Below are 16,822 nucleotides of genomic sequence, written 5' to 3'. Positions count from 1 at the left end.
TAAATTGGACTTCTTCGAAACTAAAAACATTGGTTCTTCAAAAGACACGATCACAAGACGTGAAATGACAACCCATAGCATGGGAGAGCATTTTCGCAACTCATATCTGATTAGAGTCTGGTATCCAGAATAGATAAAGAGCTCTTACAGCTCAACAATAAAATGACAACTAACCCAATTTCAAAATGGGCAAAGGATCTAAATAGACATTTCTTGAAAGACACAAAATGGCTGATAAGCACACGCAAAGAAGTTCGACGTCATTAGCCACAGGGAAATGCAAAGCAAGGCTATGGTGAATGCCACCTCACTCCTATTAGGGTGGCTGTCATCAAAGGCAGACCACAGCTAGTGCCTGCCAGGACTTGCACTGCTGGGGGGAGGGACCACGGGGCAGCCACTGTGGAAGGGTCTGGCCGTGCCCAAATGGCCACAAGACCCAGTGAGACCACGCCAGTTTATACCCAAGAGAATGAGAACACGTGTCCACAAAGGAACCCACACCCAGCAGGAGCACTACTCACCATCACAACGTGGAACTGGGTGACAAGGGGGTCAATGAAATGTGACACACACATACAGCAGGGTGTAACTCAGCCACACAAAGGACTGGGTTCTGAAACACGCCACAGCATGGGGGACCTCAGAGCCATCGCACTGAGAGGCCAGACCCAAAAGATCATTGTGTGATGCCCTTTCTACGAAATGTCCAGAACAGGCAAATCCAGAGACAGGAAGCGGACTAGCGGTTGCAGGGACTAGGGGAGGGGGCAGATAAAGGGTATGGGTTTCCTGCGGGACCATGGCATTGTCCTAGGATTGACTGTGGTGACAGTGGCACACCTGTGACATACTGTGACAACATATACTTTAAATTGGTGCCGGGTACGGTGCATGAATTGTCTCAGTGGCTCTTACAGAAGTGAAGCCATTGCTCTCAGGACACCCAGAGCGCTGACCAAGCAGCGTGCCTGTCCCGGCCCAGCACAGCGTCCCGCTGCCCTCTGCTTATTCTGTGTTCGCTTCGGAACGTCTGCTCAAGTCAGCTTCACCCCCAAGCCAGACAGGAGGACGTCAGTGCTCACGCCCCTGTGACACCTTCCCAGGACTGGCCCGTGCCTGCATCAGGAACAGGTGGGAGAGGACGTGCCTTCCCCCCCGACAGTGGTCGGACTCCCCGGGGACAAGATCATGATCCTTGCATCCTGTCCTGGGTGCACCCTCCCCAACCCACCCCCCTTCTCCTTCCCCCGCCGCCTGTACCCCACGTGCATCCAGCGAACCCGTCCTGGCGCCTGGTCCTTTTCCCACCACCCCAGTCTCCCTGGCTCCCCAGGAAGTCAGTCTTGTCTGGGGTCGGCGCTCCAACAGGCATGGGCACGGCTCACAGGCCCTTTCCTCCTCCCAACTCCCCACCAGGCCCCCATCTCAGCAGGACACCAGCTCTGCAAACAGGTCTCGCACTTAATTCTGACTTCTGATCGGCATGAGTCCTGTGCCCCCAGCAGTTGGTTAGGCTCACAGGGCTGGTGTTTCAGACCAGGGCCCAGTATGCGTGAGTCTCATCCTGGCAAGGACTGACCACCCGCCACACACACACACACACACCACATACACACACATCACACACCACATACTGCACGCATACACCACACACACACACCACACATGCCAGAGCCCAGAGGTCTGCTCAGGGTCATGCTGGGGGGCAGGGCAGAGCCTCCCTAGGCCCCAGGATGAACTTGTAAGGAAAAGGTGACTGACTGGTACGTGAGCTCTGACTTGGACAGCGAGAGGCGGAGGCTCCCCCCACCGCTATCCCGGGTCCGTATCAGGGTGCTCCAAACCCGGGGCAGGAGGGAGCAGGTGTTGCCCAGGGACCAGCAGGCACTCACCCGGAGGGTGGTCTGTGCCCCCACCCCACCGTACAGCCCGAGCTGAGACCACCTGTGCTCCTGGAAGGATAGGCCTCCGAGGACAGCCCCAAGCTCCGGGGGTCTTGGGGAGGAAAGGACAGGGGTCCATCCAGCTGCTGGGGCTCTGGAGCGGCTACAGTCTTGGTCTCCACTGCCCCCCTCCCCCCCCTCCCATCCCAGCAGGCCATCTGTCCCATCCACACCCTCCTGGCCTGGAACCCGGGCTGCAGATGGATGGGGTCACAGGGCAGGAAAGGTGAGAAACACCGCTGGGCTACCTCAGGTCTTGGGGACAGATGGTGGCGCTTCACCAAAAACAAGTGGGAGGGGCTGGCAGTGGCAATGCTGGTTTCCTGTAGAATCCAGACCAGCTGCCAGACAGCCCCCTCCTGGCCGAGGCGTGCACTGCACCTGCTGAGGGTCCCTCCACACAAAGCAAGGTCATCCCTGAAAACCATTTCCAGCTCCTGTCCAAGAACCCCAGACCTGGTGCACCCACACGGAGGACTCCCTTGGGTGGGACGCCCCTTCTCTCCCCTCGCCATTGCCTGCTCGCTCCCGGGGGCATCTGGCTTCCTACCTGGATGTCAGGACTCCAGCCCAGCCCCCCTGAGGTACCAAACTGCCCACCCTCCCTCACTGAGGGCTCTGAGGCCCAGCCACCAGCCACAGGAGCCATACAAAACCTCAAGGACAGGCTACCAGTGTCACTTCTAAGGGAGGCAGGGCCAGAGCACCGGCCTGCACCTCACTGTGGGCAGCTGCCCAGAGGGCCCACCGAAGCCCAGGCGTGCTCGGCGTGGGGGACCCGGCCCACCTTCTGCCCACTGCTGGGCAGAGAGAACCCCCACCTGCTCCTGAGTCCCTCGCCCCTGCTGCCTGCAGTCCTGCTGCCCAGACAGGTGCCCTCAAGTGAGCGCCCTCAGAGGGTCAGGGGACACAGGGGGGGCACCTCTAACCACCCTGGCGCTCCCAGACCCCAGTCCATGAGGCAGCAGGTGTGCGGGAATCAACTTTAATGTGGGCTGCCTGTTTGGGGGGCCGGAGGATCTTTTTGTTCTTGTTGGAGTGAAACCCCAGCCAGGCTCATCCCAGAACAAACCGTGAGCGAGGGAAGTCATTTCCTTGCCCACGGCCTCTGCTCGGCTGTGACAGCTGGGTCTCCGCAGGCTCCCAAGCCTCAGCCCCAGCAAGTCCCAAGGACAAAGAGGTCCCGTCAGCATCTGCGAGAACTCCAGCAGGCCCGCTGGCTGTCCTGTAACATCCCTTCTCAGGAGGACCCACAAGTGAAAAGGGGCGGCCAGGGCTCCTGGAGTCGTCAATCCAGCAGGGACTCGGCCCTCCTGGCCCACCCCCCAAAGGCCGACCAGAGCATGGAGAGGCTTCCCGCCCGACTCCACACGGCACCTGGGCATGTGAGGAAGCCAGGCCCAGGTGTGGCCTCTTAGCTGGAGCCCGGCCAACGACTGGGAGTGGCAGGATGGGTGCGAGGAAGGGTGGGACTTAGGAATGATGCGCCTTCCAACAGAAGATGGCGGCCTGCGGAGCGTCGCGGGGCCCAGGCAGGACATGTGACCAGCACCAGGCATGTTGGGCCTGCCATGGCCACAGGGGGCCACAGCCTCAGGAGCTGCACTGGGCCAGAGGGTTTGAATGTCACCATTTAATCCAGAAAGAGCAAGGCAGCAGCGCCGGAAAAGGTCCATGGAGTCGTATGGGCAGCGGCCCGTGTGTGCCGCTCGGCTCCATCAGCACTGCGGGTGCCTGGCCCTGCGCCTGCCTCCTGGGAGCCCGGTCACGGCCGGCCACACCCCAACCCTCTGTGGGCCCCCGTCCTTGGGGAGTCCCCACCAGTCCCATGCCAGGAGGCCGAGTTAGGAGGCTGCCACCAGGTCGGCCTGCCTGGGCCTGACCTGGACAGGGGCTTTCTCTGTGGAGGAAACAAAGAGATGTCTGTCATGCAGAGAAGACGCCACAGGCGGAAACTTCCGGAGAAGGACAAGAGGAGGCAAAGAGCCAGGTCCCAGGGCTTTGCGTTCTGGGAAGAGCTGGGACAGCTCCTGGGGATGGCAAGTTACAAACAGACACCAGGCAGGCCAACAAACGGAGCAGGGACGCAGTACAGGTGCTCAGGAAGGGACAGCAGGCGGGGCCAGCCCTCCCCACACCCAAGGAGGGGGACCGGGGTTCCTAGGAACAGTGCAGGCGCGGGAAGAAATGTGGCATTTTAACAGACGAGTCAGGGCCCGGCGGGGCTTTTCTGAAGGCCTCTTAGGTGGTGCCACAGGAACAGTCATCCCAGGGCCAGCACTTTCAGACGACTGGTCCCGGGTGGGACTGGGAGAGCCTGCACAGCTGAACGGGCCGTTTCCCGGCTCCCAACTTTAGGACATGCTGCTCCCAACGGGGTTCGGTTCCTACCAGGTTACCCAAACAGTCGCAAACCTGGCCCGAGCGCAGGGTGAGGCCCTGTGCGCCGCCTGACCCGGGGTTCACCCAGCAGTTCACCCAGTGGCCCAGGGAGTGGGCAGGACGCTGTGGCCAGGACATTTTGCATTGTTCTAAAACTCACTGTTTTCCAAAGGACCGAACAAGGAGGTACCTGGTTTCTTTTCAGGAAGGGGCTCTGAAGGAACCTCTGGGAGCTCGATTTGTTCCTGTAAGAAACAGGGAAAAGGCCGTGAGATACAAGCCATGCGGGCCACCTTTGTTTTCTGGGAGTGGAATGGATCCTGTTTACTCAGCTGCCCTCAGCTGGACTTAAATGCACAAGAACCCTTGCACTCAGGAGCCCCGGATGGCATCCTCCTCGGCTTCCGGCTTCGCCGGGCAAGTAAAGGGTGGCTCCGCAGAGGTCCCTGTTCAGGGTCTGGGCCGTGCAGGACTGCGGGCGCCCAGGCCTGGCATCCCCACAGGCCTCGAGCCACAGCGGTGCCTCTGGGGTCGTCTGTGGTGGTGCTGACTGTCCCAGCCGGTGCTGGGCTGCCTTTCAGGCCCAGGGTAGGAAGTCAGTCAGCAGACGGGCACTCGTGGGCCCCCAGGGTGCTAAGCAGTGGTGTTAAGACCCTGACCTGCTGGTCAGCCTGCGGGTGGGGGGCAGGCAACAGGGGATGGCAGGCTGGGGCCTGTGGATGGGGCACGCCAGTGGCCCAGAGATGGAGGCTCTCCCATTAGGAAGCAAGCCCAGACCTCAGGGTCTGGACACGGCTGCTGACCTGTTAGAGGCTCTAGGGCCTGTGTGTGACAGAGTGACCAGCCACAGTGGGGAAACAAAACCCGCATTCCTGCCCACGGGGAAGGAAGGGGCCGAGGGGCGGGCAGAGTAGGCATTCCACTATCCAGACACGCCTGGTTACTGGTCACTCTAACTGCCTGACAGTCTTGGGTGGACAACCCCGAAACCATTCTTGCCAGGTCAGTTCTCCCTGCTGCCAGCCACAGGGAATATGGAGAATGGGCCTCAGATTGCACAAATGTTCCTTTCAGAAAGAACCAGCTGCAAAAGCAGACTGTACAGTCAGGAGAAACCCGACACAGGTGCTCCCCTGAGGCCAACAGCCATGACGGGCAGGGGCACGGGGACAGGTCCACCAACTAAGAGATTATGCTCAATACCGAGAGGTCCTATAACCTAAGTGATTGTGCTCAGTCCCAGGGGTCCTATTACCTGAGTGATTGCATTCAGCTCCTCCAGGATGGCATCTTCATCCTCTTGAGTGAAGCTTCCTGCCAACAGCTCATCTATTTGCTGCAAGAGGAGTAGCCAAGATGAAGCATGTAGCCAGGCTGGGGTGAGGGAAGGGTAGCCCGTTGTGGAGGAAGGAGACAGCCCTTGGCTCAAGGTCCCCTCACTTGAGAAGAGGTGGCCACGACATGACTTGGGAAGGCGTGACCCTCACGGGTGACCATCGGATGTTCACCAAGCTTGCAAGTGTAATTGCTGGCTGGGGGAAGGTGGGCCCCGGAACAGGGCAACACCTACCCGCTGGTACTCCACGGCCTCCTGGGTCTCGTCCAGTATCCGCTCCACTTCCTCTATGGACATCACCTAAAGAAAACCGAGGAGAAGTTTTTGAGTCTTGTTGTTGCAACAATGGCCATAACCCCAGCAGTAAGGCCACCCGGATGGTCAGCGCACAAGGCCTCACCCCCCGTTCCTGTTTAAATGAAGCCAAGAGGACATGACCCACCTCTGGTCACCTCTGTCCCAGGCTGGGCCTGTCCACAGAGGCTACAGAGCTGCCAGACCAGTCTTTTCAGAGGCCCCAACTGGACTCAGACTCCTGCTGGCCCTTCTCGCCAGACGTGGTACCCAAATCAACTCTGACGTTTTCAGGTAAAAATAATTGAAAAGTATAAAAAATGTTCCTCTGAGTAGGTGACTTGATTTCTTTTGGGTGGCAAGTTCAAAGCAACACCTTTGCTTGACTGGCAGGTATACTCACCACTCTGAAAAGCAGCCTAGTCTGGGCTCTCTGCCCAGTCCCAGCCATTCATCAGGAGAGAGGGGCCTGTGGCACCTGCTGCTGTCTCTGAGACGAGGCTGTGCTTACCTCCTTCAGGAAGCCCTCCTGATTAGCTCACCTGACTACACTCTCCCTCTGGCCACTTTACCATCTGTGGACTCAGTTTACAGTTTGTGCCCATCACCTGTTCTCAGGTCAGTACCCAAGTCTGTCTGTCTTGCTAGACTGTGACCCTCTGCCAGCAGTGCATGGCTTTTCCACCTCCCAGCCGGCACAAACACCACCTAGACGGTGGCCAGGGTGCAGGTGCGACCTCTAGGGCACTGAGTGGGGCAAGTCCCCTTGTTCCACTGCCCCCACCCCTGCCCCAGCCCCCAAGGACCCACCTGGTGCATTTTATTCAGACACTCATTTCCAAACTGCAGCCCTTCGATCACCTTCATCTCGATCTGGGTGAACTCAATACTCTGGACCTGAAGGAGGAAACCAACCAGCCCCGTGTGGTCGGGGCCGCCTCCACCCCTTCTAGACCCATGATGGGAGGCAGGATGGCACCGGCACTGCTGAAGCATTTCCCCTTGGGGCGGTCAGACTGTCCTGCGCCTCCCCCCACCCCCGCCGGCAGGGAACTCCAAGGCCCACCAATGGCTTACAAACAGCTCTGGTTAGCCAAAGAGCAGAGCAAACTGCTGGGGCCTGACAGGTGCCGGGGCAGCCCACACCTTCAGCCACGGGGGCAGACCCCGGCCCCACTCCGCACCTCCTGGAAATGGCCCAGCCCACCAACCACAATCCTGCAGGAGCCAGCAGGCCCCACCCCTTAGGATGTTAGGTTCCCATCAGATTCTCCTCCACCCCAGGCCAGAGCCGCTCCTTAGCGTCGGGTTCGAAGGGGCCTCCCTGCCGCCCGAATGGCTGCTCAGCCTACCATCGTCTCCAGGCTGGTGATCTGGTTTTCCGTCTTGTCCAGGAGCTGCTCCCGGTATCGCTTCTTCTTGAGCAGCAGCTTGGCCCGTCTGCAGAGAGAACCAACAGTGACCGGCAGCCATGCCAGCCCAGCCCAGCCTCCTGGGCCTATCCCAGCCCTGCGCCGGGCACCACTGCCAGCCCAGGCACACTCACTCCTTCCTGCCATCCCGCAGGAGCTGCCGGGCAATCTCCCGCTCCCGCTCCAGCTGCTGCGTGATCCGTTTCTGGTACTGCTTCAGCTTATCCCGCTGCTGCTTCAGTTGCTGCCGAGAGCGGAGAGCACGTCTCGTGTTAACATGGAGCTGACACCGCTCCTGACCGTTGCCCGCCACGCTGCAGGCACCAATGGGACCCTCACAGCCCCGGCTGCCCTAACCACAGCCACTGGAAGCATGCTGTGAAACCGCTCTTGGGGGGTCAGCTTGCCTCCCAGAGGACTGGGGCAGTGTCCAGAGACAGTCCTGGCTGTCACAACTGGGGGTGCCATGGTGCCTGGGGGTGGGGCCCAGAGGTGCTGCTCTGCACCGCCGCCAGCCAGCCCCCGTGTCCACAGCGCCTGCTCTCAAAGCCAACACCACACGGCATCGAGTGCCGTCTGTGAGGAGGGTGGGTGCTCTGAGGTCAGGTCAGGGGGCGCTGCTAGTGCCTCCAAGAGTCGGTCACCCGAGCACCACGCTCCTTCCCTGGTTGCAAGGGTTCGGGGCCTTCCTCTGGCTTCGTTCCTCTGCGGGTATTGTGTTTAGCATCCCTGCTCTTGTCACTTAGCACCATGTCTGAGTGGACAACAGACAGTGCTTTCAGGTGACATGTGGCGTGACCCCTCTGAGCGCCTTGGGACCCTGCGGACTGTCCCAGAAAGAATGCACGGTCATTTACACTCTTGAATTGATCCTTCCCTCTTTTAGGCCACTTATGTTCCTTTCTGATGCCATTGCTGTGAAGAGCACCTGCAGGCATCCAGCCCTGTCACTCGCAGGCCTGTGTCTTCAGGGTGGGTCACCCTGAGTTCATCAGTCAGGGGGATGTGCCTTTTTGACTCAACACGGTGAGAAATGATCCCCTGGTGTAGACGCCCTGAGCTGTCTGAAGGGGTCTGATTCACAGGTCTGCCCACAAGGCCGGTGGTCAGACTCGGTGAGGGCTGCAGGTCGTCTCCTTGCCACAATGAAAGGTGCCCACTATCCCTACCCTGCAGCCCAAAGACCCCCTCTGCCAGCCTACATGCAGGGTCTTCCCAGCTCTGGCTGCTTTTCCTCCCGGGCCCCTGGGCGCCCACCCCTGTTCCCAGGCCATTCTCCATGCTGGCTGTGTGGCCAAAGGGAGGCAGGCATGGCCAGGCTGCCCCTCTGTAAAACAAAAGGTCTTGCACAGGGTCCCAGGACAGTGCTGCTGGGCCTGGAAGTTTCTCAGCTCAGCCTTTCATCCTGGGAAAACATCAGGCAGTAACTTATTGTATTGTATGCAAACCCCGTGGTTCTGACCCCGACTCTGGACCAAGGAGAGAGGTCTTGGGGAACCCAAAGATGGGTCCTCGGGGAGAGGAGAGAACCGCCTTGGGGGCTTCCTGCTGTGCCAGAGGTAAAGGGCGCCGGGCAGCAGGTCCTCGGTCCTCACTGTCCCGCAGGACAGCTGGCCCGACCAGCGCCTCGAGGGCTCCGCGCCCCTCTTCCCGTTAAGTTCCCAAACGCTGTGGATTTTCTCCAGTGACAAACACTCCTGTGGCTGCTGCTTCATCTGGGGGATTTCAGTTAAAACCTTTGTGACTTACGGTTTCAGAAGCCAAGGTGAAAAACCATCTGTCATTTGAATTCACTTCTTAGTACAAAGATAACAGTTTTGTTGCAAATAATTTAGAAAAGAGAAGCAAGAGTGAAGATAAACTCTGCTCACATTTTGGGCTAGCTCCTACGCGACACATTTTTTTCCCTCACAAAAACGGATGATTCTCAACTCACCACTTCAGTTCCTACAGCCTATGACTCTCTCCACAGAAACTAACTTTTACACCCGAGCGCCCCGGGAAAGGCACTTGAATCTACAGTAGGAACATCGCAGTCACGGAAAACGTGCAGGGTCGGGTCTTGCCCGGAAACAGCCGTCGCGGCGCCGGCAGACGTCTCCCCAGAGCCGCGCTCGCCAGCAGCAGGGCGCCTTGGGGACCGGCTGATGACAGCGAGGACGCAAGCGGATGCTGAGCCGTCTTGAATGCTAATCACACTCCACGGTCGTTCGTGGGTTACTCTCGTTTGCTTTAAGTCCCCAGTTCTGGGAGCAGAGAAAAGGCCTCGCTGCTCGGCCAGCGCAGCCCACGGCCTCCCACGGGAGTCAGCAACACGCGTGGGTGCGGACTCGGGCCTCGTACCCGGCGACAGAGCGGGTGGCGCGAGTGCGCGGGGCAGCCCGGGCCCAGAACTTGCTCCCGTGGGGCCAGAGTTTAGGAAACGCTCCCGCGCGCGGACTCGTGGGCGGACAAAGCGTGACCACACAAGGGGACGCCTCCCACCCGCTCCCGAAACCTGAGTTCGTTTCCTGAGACTCGACCAGACCCGCGGGCCGGGCCGCAGACGGAAGTGTCACCAGGTCCGGACCCGACCCCGAGGAGAGACCGCTCCTCGACCCTCGCGCGCAAGGCTGCGACCCCCGCGTGGGGGACCCCGCCCGAGCGGCAGGCCCTCCTCGGACCGCGCAGCGCAGGGCGCAGGGCAGCCCGCGGCCCCGCCCGCCCCCGGGCCGCGCCCCACGCCCGCGGCCGCCGCTCACCAGGATGGCCCTGTCCTGCTCGGTGACGCGGCTCTGCTTCTTGCGGCCGAACAGGTTGCCCATGGCGCTCCGCCCGCCCCCCGCCCGCCGCCGGCCGAGCCCCGTCCCCACGTCCGCGCGGCCGCCGTAGCCGGGACCCGCCCCCTACGGCGGCCGCGCGGGGCCAAGGGCCGCAGAGCGCGAACCGCGCGGGGGGCGGAGCCGCGTGCGAGGCGCGGGTTCGAGCCCGACGCCTGGGAGCCGCGCAGACACGTGTTCTCGAAGGTGCGCGTACGCGCGTTCCCAGAACGCCCCTCTGTGCAGGTGAGGGCGGCAAGCTCCCGGCCGGGGGGTGGGGGATCCTTGCAGGTTCGGGGTGACAGTCCTCTCCCCGTCCGCGCTCAGATCTCAGGCGTGAGTCGCGACCCCAGGCTGCTGAGCACAAAAGGCCGCACTCGGTGGCGCCGGGCACAGCCTTTGGGGCTCGGCGTCCGCTGACAGGCGCCTGCGCAGCACTCGCCCACCTGGCCGCGCGGCACGGCCGCTCCGCGTTGTCCTCGGGGCTGTTGGTCGGTGCCCAGCGGGGCCCAGCGAGGCCCCGGCAGCAGCCGCCCCGGGATCAGCGCCATCCCGGCCCCGGGAGCCGGCCCTGCGCCCTGCGCCCTGCGGTGGCCTCTGGCTTGCGGCACATGCGTCCCAGGGGACAGGCCGGCCCAGGTCGGACGTCGCCGCGACCCCGCCGCCCAGTGTGCAGCGGCCGTTGCCGCCTTCCCGCCAGCCCGGCGGCTCGTGGTCGTGGCACGTGGTGAGAGGAGCAAGCCCGTGGCCCGCAGCCGTGGCCTCTCCTCTTCCCGTGACACGACCTCCTTGGCGAGGAGGGCGTCGCGTGGGCTCCTCATGCAGGGGAAGCTGCTGGCCTTGCGTTGCAGCGGCGGGAAGCCAAAGCCATGTCCCGAGTGTCTATCCCGGGAGGACGAGTCACCGCCCATGATGGAAGGGGTCCTGATTAACCACGCTGCTGTCAGGCGCCTGGCTGGTCCCCGGGGTGACCCTTCTGGGGGCCCCGTGCGGGTGACCGGCTGGCTGTCAGCAGTCATGTGGCCGGGTGAGCCTTGCTGCGGAGCCCGTGCTCCCGCCACTCCTGCCATCACGGCCACTGTGCGCAGGGCCCATGGACCAGCACTGGGGCCCCGGGAGGCTGTGCGTCTCCATCACGGTGCTGCGAGGCGGCTTTGGCCACCAGACCTGAGTCCTGTTTGTCACAGGGGCAGGCACTCTTCACAGTGGCTGCCCTGTATTTCTCCCAGACACCCCGCTTAGCCAGAGATGCATCCAGTGGCCTGTTAGCGTGCGGGCCCACCTGGCCCACAGTGGGTACTCTTGGCTCTCAGCCCTGCTGCTCTGGGGTCCTGTCACCCTTACTGAAATCAAGGTCTCATCTCAATAGTGGCACCTGTCCCTGTGGTCATACCTGGCCGATGACAGAGCAGCACAGAGTTTTCCAGGGCGCAGCACGCTACTGATGAAGCCACCACCGAGCTAGCTGGCAGAGGACAAATGTGCAGGGTCTGGCTCCATCATCGTAGTGGCCACAGAAGGTGAATCCCCACGGGAGCCTTCACTCCGGGTTGTAGTGACGCTTCGTGACTTGGGAACAGATCACAAAAGGCGACACAGCTAGTGTCTTGGGAGCTCAGCCACCACGTCAGAGGAGCCAGGCAGCCCATGCAGAGGCCTGCGTGGAGAGGAGCTGCCAGCCGGCACCACCTTCCCACCGTGGGAGTGCGCCATCTTGGTCCCCCATCTGCTGGGCTACCAGCTCACGTCACAGGGAGCAGGGAGGAGCCTTCCCGACTGACTCCACCTAAATTGTGCAGGTTTGTGAGTGTGATAAATGGTGGTGCTTGTTTTAAGCCCTTACGCTTGGGGTGCTTCGTTAGGCGGAGGTGTTGGATACTTCTTAGAATCCTCCACAGGGGACCCCTTCTCTCTGTAGGTCAGCACTCTCCATTAAGGTACTCATGTCAGGTCCCGCTTTGCCAGATCTGGATTTTTTTGTTAATGATCAATGTATGCTTTCCTAGACTGCCATCTTTTTAAGTTCTGAGAGCACCTGACCAACTGGCCCGACTCCCAGCACCACCCACAGTGACTGCTGCTATGAGTTTGCTGCCCTGTGCAGCAATGCCCACCCCCACTTTATCTCTGGGCCTTGCCCCTCCCGGTTCCCAGGAGAAATCAGGGGACCCAATTTTGATGGCAGCACCTGTGCCGTCATTCTTGGTCTGTAGACCAAGGGGTTTCTCGGGGCCTCTGTCAGGACACAGTGCAGACTCAGTGACAGGTTGCACCTGATAAATTCACGGCACATCCGCATCTCCCTAAACTCTGGAGTCTTTCATTGTATTACACCGAGGAATAGCTGGCAGCTCAGTGGGGCCATTGTCACATCCAAGTTTCCAGCAACAAAGGAGCAAACTGCAGGGCTTCTCACCAATGAAAGCAAACCATCGGACCGGAGTCCTGGGACAGGGCACCCCGTTGATGTCCCGTCCCCCTGCTGGCCACCACGTGCATCTGTGCTGTCCTCCCAGGGGTCAGCCGACTGTGTTGTTCTTGGGGTGTCACTGAGTGCTGCAGGTGTGGGTCTGGAGACAATGAGGTCTCATGGGGTGGGGGTGTATCAGTTTCCCCTAAGCAGGTGAAGGCCTCAGGTGTGGTCCTCACCTGAGGGGGACGCTGCCAGGCCAGGCTTAGTGGGAAGGGGGGGTGTCAAGGTCAGTGCACTGAACTCTCTCCATTCTGACTCTTTCACACTCTGTGCTCTGTGTGGGGGGACTGAGAATTCAATTCACGGTGTAATTCTACAGCCCGTGGGATACAAGTTGGGAAATGGTTCTCAGACACAACAGCGCGGCTACAAGAAACAAGATTTTCTTTAAAGTTCTGACTTTCTGACTGCCTTGAATTGAGAATTTAAAGCCCCTGGCTCGTCATTTAAGAAAACACAGTCTTCCCAGTGCAGTCAGAAATGCCAGCCCACCTGCTGTCCCCGGAAACTTGCTCTGTGGCTGTTTCTTGGGTCCCCAGAACCCAGCTTTTGGGAAACGCACCCTAGGCAATCGCAGAAAAGTGTTTTGCCACAGCACACCCCAAGCTCTGTCCCTTGTCCCTTGGGGCTGTGACAGATTACCCCAGGCCCGGAGGCTTAAGCAGCAGAAGCTTTTGTCTCAGTGTGGAGGCTGCAAATCCAAGGTCAAGGTGTGGGCAGGGCTGGCTGCCTCTGAGCTGTGAGGGAGCATCTGCTCCAGGCCCCTCTCACGGCTGCTGGGGTTTGCCTGCGGTCTTTGTCACCCCTCAGCATGTGGAAACATCACCCATCTCTGCCTCTGTCTTCATGTGCCCTTCTCCCCGAGGATGTGTGTGTCCACATGTCCCTGTTTCATAATGACACCAGTCATACTGGAAGAGGGCCACCCTGATGCCCTTATTTTACCTTGATGACCTCTGTAAAGACCCTGTTAGGTGGTCCAAATCAGGTCACATTTGGAGGTGCTGGGGGTTAGGACTTCCACATGAACTGGTGGGGCACACAATTCAACCTGTAACACAATAGAATCATCTCTTCACATAACCTGCAGGGGAGGCTCTGGAGGGGCGTGGGGGAGGCCCAGTCTGCTGGTCACCTGATGGACCAGGGCAAGTGCACATGTCGAGCCGGAGGGGTTAAGTGTTCAGACATCTTTTGGGAGCTTGAGAGAAGACACACGGGGACATTGGGCACGGGGCCACCGGACATCCACCTCCTTCCCGGAAACCCGGGAGTGGACGCTCCCCAGGCTGGAGTCGGACAGCGGCGATCCCCGACGTGGCCACACGGTGGCGCGGCAGGACAGCCTTGCGGCCGTGGTAATACCGGCACCGGGCAGGGGGCCGGGCTCCCGCGAGGCGGCTCCAGCAGGCAGTGGGCCCTGGGGGTCCTGGCAGGAAGGCAGGTCTGAGAAGAGCAGGTGGGGTGGGAGAAGGGCCTGGATATACACAGGGGCATCTGCCACGGATCTGCCTCGGCTGGGACAAGTCATCGTCTGTCCATTCACCCCTGCCTCCATCTATCCATCCACTGGACCTGCTCCCGCCCACACTCATTAGGCGCTTACCCAGCCCTGCTCTGCGTGCAGGGTCCCTGCTGCCATGGGTTTGCACACAGTTGGGGGACACAGGGAGCTGGTGTTGGGATGGGGTGGAGGGACGTCGGGTCAGTGGTCAAGAAAGGCTTCCTTGAGGAAGTGGCATCTGATCTCAGGAGCATCCCAGACAGAGGGGCAGCAAGGGGACCATGTGGGGACAGGCACGCATGCAAGAATGGGGGCAGGGGAAGCTGCTGGCCCACCCGGGAGGGGCTGGTCTAACCTGGATTTTAAAAGGCGGCTCAGGCTGGGGAACGAGCCTGGAGATGGAGGGGTCGTCCTGGTGATGGTGGAAGGCAGCTGGCAGCCGTGAGGACAGCCGCTGCGTGGAGGGGTGGGCTTCTGAGAGAATCACAGCCACATACAGGGGTCTACAGCACCCCCGGTCCCCACAACGGCCTCTGAAGGGGACGTGGGGAAACAGGTGCAGTGGAGTCTGTCACCCACCCGAGATGGAGCTGGGATTTGAACCCCTGACCTTGCGGGGACAGTAGATGGGAAGAACCTGCTGCCCCTGCAGTGGCCCTGGGAGGAGTGACGGTGACCTGAACTGGGTTGGGGAGCAGACAGGGCAACGTGTCCCTGGAAGGTGGCAGGGTCGGGCTTGCTGCCCGTGGGATGTGACAGGCTCAGGGTGACTCCAGGGGTGGCTGATCTGCTTTGGGTCCTGCCGCAGCCACATGGAGAAGCTGGGGTGGCAGTGCTTTGGGAGGCAGCAGGGAGACCTGCGGAGCAGGGGAGCCGTGGGTGTGGGGCACAGCGCTGGAAGGGGCCGTGTCAGCCAGCCAGGTTTCAAAAGCACCCCCGGGTCCCCTCCCACACTGGGGCAGAAGTGATGGCACTGAGACTGGGCCATGACTGACATGGGCCTCCATCTTTGCTCACAGCTTGACAGCAACCCCACGGGAGACCTGAGCCAGAACCAGTCACTTGGCCATTGGATTCGCAACCCTCAGACACGGAGAAAATGATACCTGTTCCTGTGAGCTGCTGAGTTTGGGGCCCATTGTCACGCAGCTGTGGATGACACACTGTCACAGTGCACCCGAAACTCAGCGCTCACAAGTGGCTTTGCTTCTGGGGTCGGTCATCAGCAGGCTGCTCACACAGCTTCCTGGTGGCCCGAGCCAGTGCAGGGCCCCGGGGCTGCCTGGTCTGGCCCCGTCCCTGTCTGACAGTCTCCGGGCCTGGACTCGGAACTCCTGAGTCCTGGCTTTGTCCCTGCCAGGTTCCTGCCTCCTGCCCTCCCTCTTGACTTGCAAGGACCCCAGACCGGTTTCCCACAGCAAAGCTCCAGCTCACACTGGACTGACCCAAGACTCACCCAGGACACTCTTGGCGTCATTTTGTCTCTGTCATTTTTGAGTTGCAGTGAAGGTCACACAACATACAGTTAGCCACTTTGAAGTGTACAATTCACGATGTGCCAACACCACCTCTGTGCAGTTCCAAAACCTCGTCATTACCCCAGAAGAGGGAGTCAGATGTGGGGTTCCCAGGACGAGCAGCGGGGTGGGGAGCGCAAGGTGTGCCCTCAGTCCCATCTTGAGGACATGAAGCCCTGGAAGGTGAAGGCCCAGGAAACCTTGCCCGAGAGAAACAGACCCAGGGGCTGCGATCGTCCTCCGACGGGTGTTTCTCTTCTGGCTTTTGCTGTTGAGAAGGGAAGATTGACAGAATGCCACAAGTATCACGGGAAGCCAGTGAGCTCAGGAGCTGACAGTGTAACTGCAACTCTGTGTCTGCCCCATCCTGACCCTGAGGCCCACCCTCAGGGCTCATAAGAGGCTCCCCCCCCTCCCCCTGGCTGGGCCTGGGTCTCCACCCCCTCTGGGGAGAAGGCAGCTGATGGCTCCAGTTTCTGTTAAAGAAAGACCTGACGCCCAGGCCACAGGCTGTTTCCCGGGAGGAAAGACTGTGATTAAAAAGGTGGAGAAGAAAGGGGTCCGCTGGGGCTGTGCCAGCTGGCTCCTGGTCTGAGCGTCATCTGTGCCCACCCCGGGCTTTCTCCCCATCCCCCACCCACCCAGCACTGCTGTCCTCCAGCCCACCGTCTACCTGGCACATGGCGGGGGTGGACTGACGTGGCCACATGGGCTCCTGGCCAGCCTGTAACTGAACCTGAGAAGCTTTCACTCTGAGAGGACAACCCCTCGCACCCCTTCCCAGAGGGGCACCTGCCGAAATCCCAGGCCACGTCTGTAATTAATCCTAAACCACCTCTTCCCAAATTTGCTCTGCAGGGCCTCCTGTCTGAGACTGGAATTGCCATTGCACGCACACACATGCACACCGGGTCCCTGCGTGGACAGTGGTGGCCGCGCCGCGTCCCCCAGGTGAACACGTGTCTTTGTGCCTTATGGGTGCTGAAATAGCGAGATGCGGACAGCATTTGCGACACTCCTCAGATGGTCCTGTGCTGAAAACTACTGACCCAGGAGAGACTTCAGCCACAGCTGCTGCGTGTGTGGTTCCACGTGACCAATGGGGCAGAGCCTTGCCAAGCAGGACAGCCCCACAAGATGCCACTGAGAAAGCACCTGCC

The 16,822-nt window shown here is 60.5% G+C and overlaps 1 protein-coding gene across 1 annotated transcript; it reads right to left on the bottom strand.

The window, feature by feature from the left end:
* Positions 1-2,915: 2,915 nt before the first annotated feature.
* On the bottom strand, positions 2,916-10,267 carry CHMP6 (charged multivesicular body protein 6). Its single transcript, XM_074319892.1, has 8 exons — positions 10,112-10,267; positions 7,505-7,614; positions 7,311-7,398; positions 6,769-6,855; positions 5,899-5,964; positions 5,584-5,664; positions 4,519-4,573; positions 2,916-3,846 (listed from the first exon to the last, which is right to left on the bottom strand). Exons 1-8 carry the CDS (start codon positions 10,172-10,174, stop codon positions 3,791-3,793), a joined length of 606 nt encoding a protein of 201 aa, XP_074175993.1. The 5' UTR covers positions 10,175-10,267; the 3' UTR covers positions 2,916-3,790.
* Positions 10,268-16,822: the final 6,555 nt, after the last annotated feature.

Source organism: Rhinolophus sinicus, linkage group LG15, assembly GCF_036562045.2.
Source record: "Rhinolophus sinicus isolate RSC01 linkage group LG15, ASM3656204v1, whole genome shotgun sequence".
Lineage (NCBI taxonomy): Eukaryota > Metazoa > Chordata > Mammalia > Chiroptera > Rhinolophidae > Rhinolophus > Rhinolophus sinicus.
This window is presented reverse-complemented; position numbering and strand designations above follow the sequence as displayed.

Coding starts and splice junctions, on each gene's coding strand:
- CHMP6 (XM_074319892.1), bottom strand. CDS start 10,174: ATGGGCAACCTGTTCGGCCGCAAGAAGCAGAGCCGCGTCACCGAGCAG. Junction 5,665..5,898: donor AGGCCGTGGAGTACCAGCGG/GTAGGTGTTGCC, acceptor CTCCTCTTGCAG/CAAATAGATGAGCTGTTGGC. Junction 4,574..5,583: donor AGCTGAATGCAATCACTCAG/GTAATAGGACCC, acceptor TGTTTCTTACAG/GAACAAATCGAGCTCCCAGA.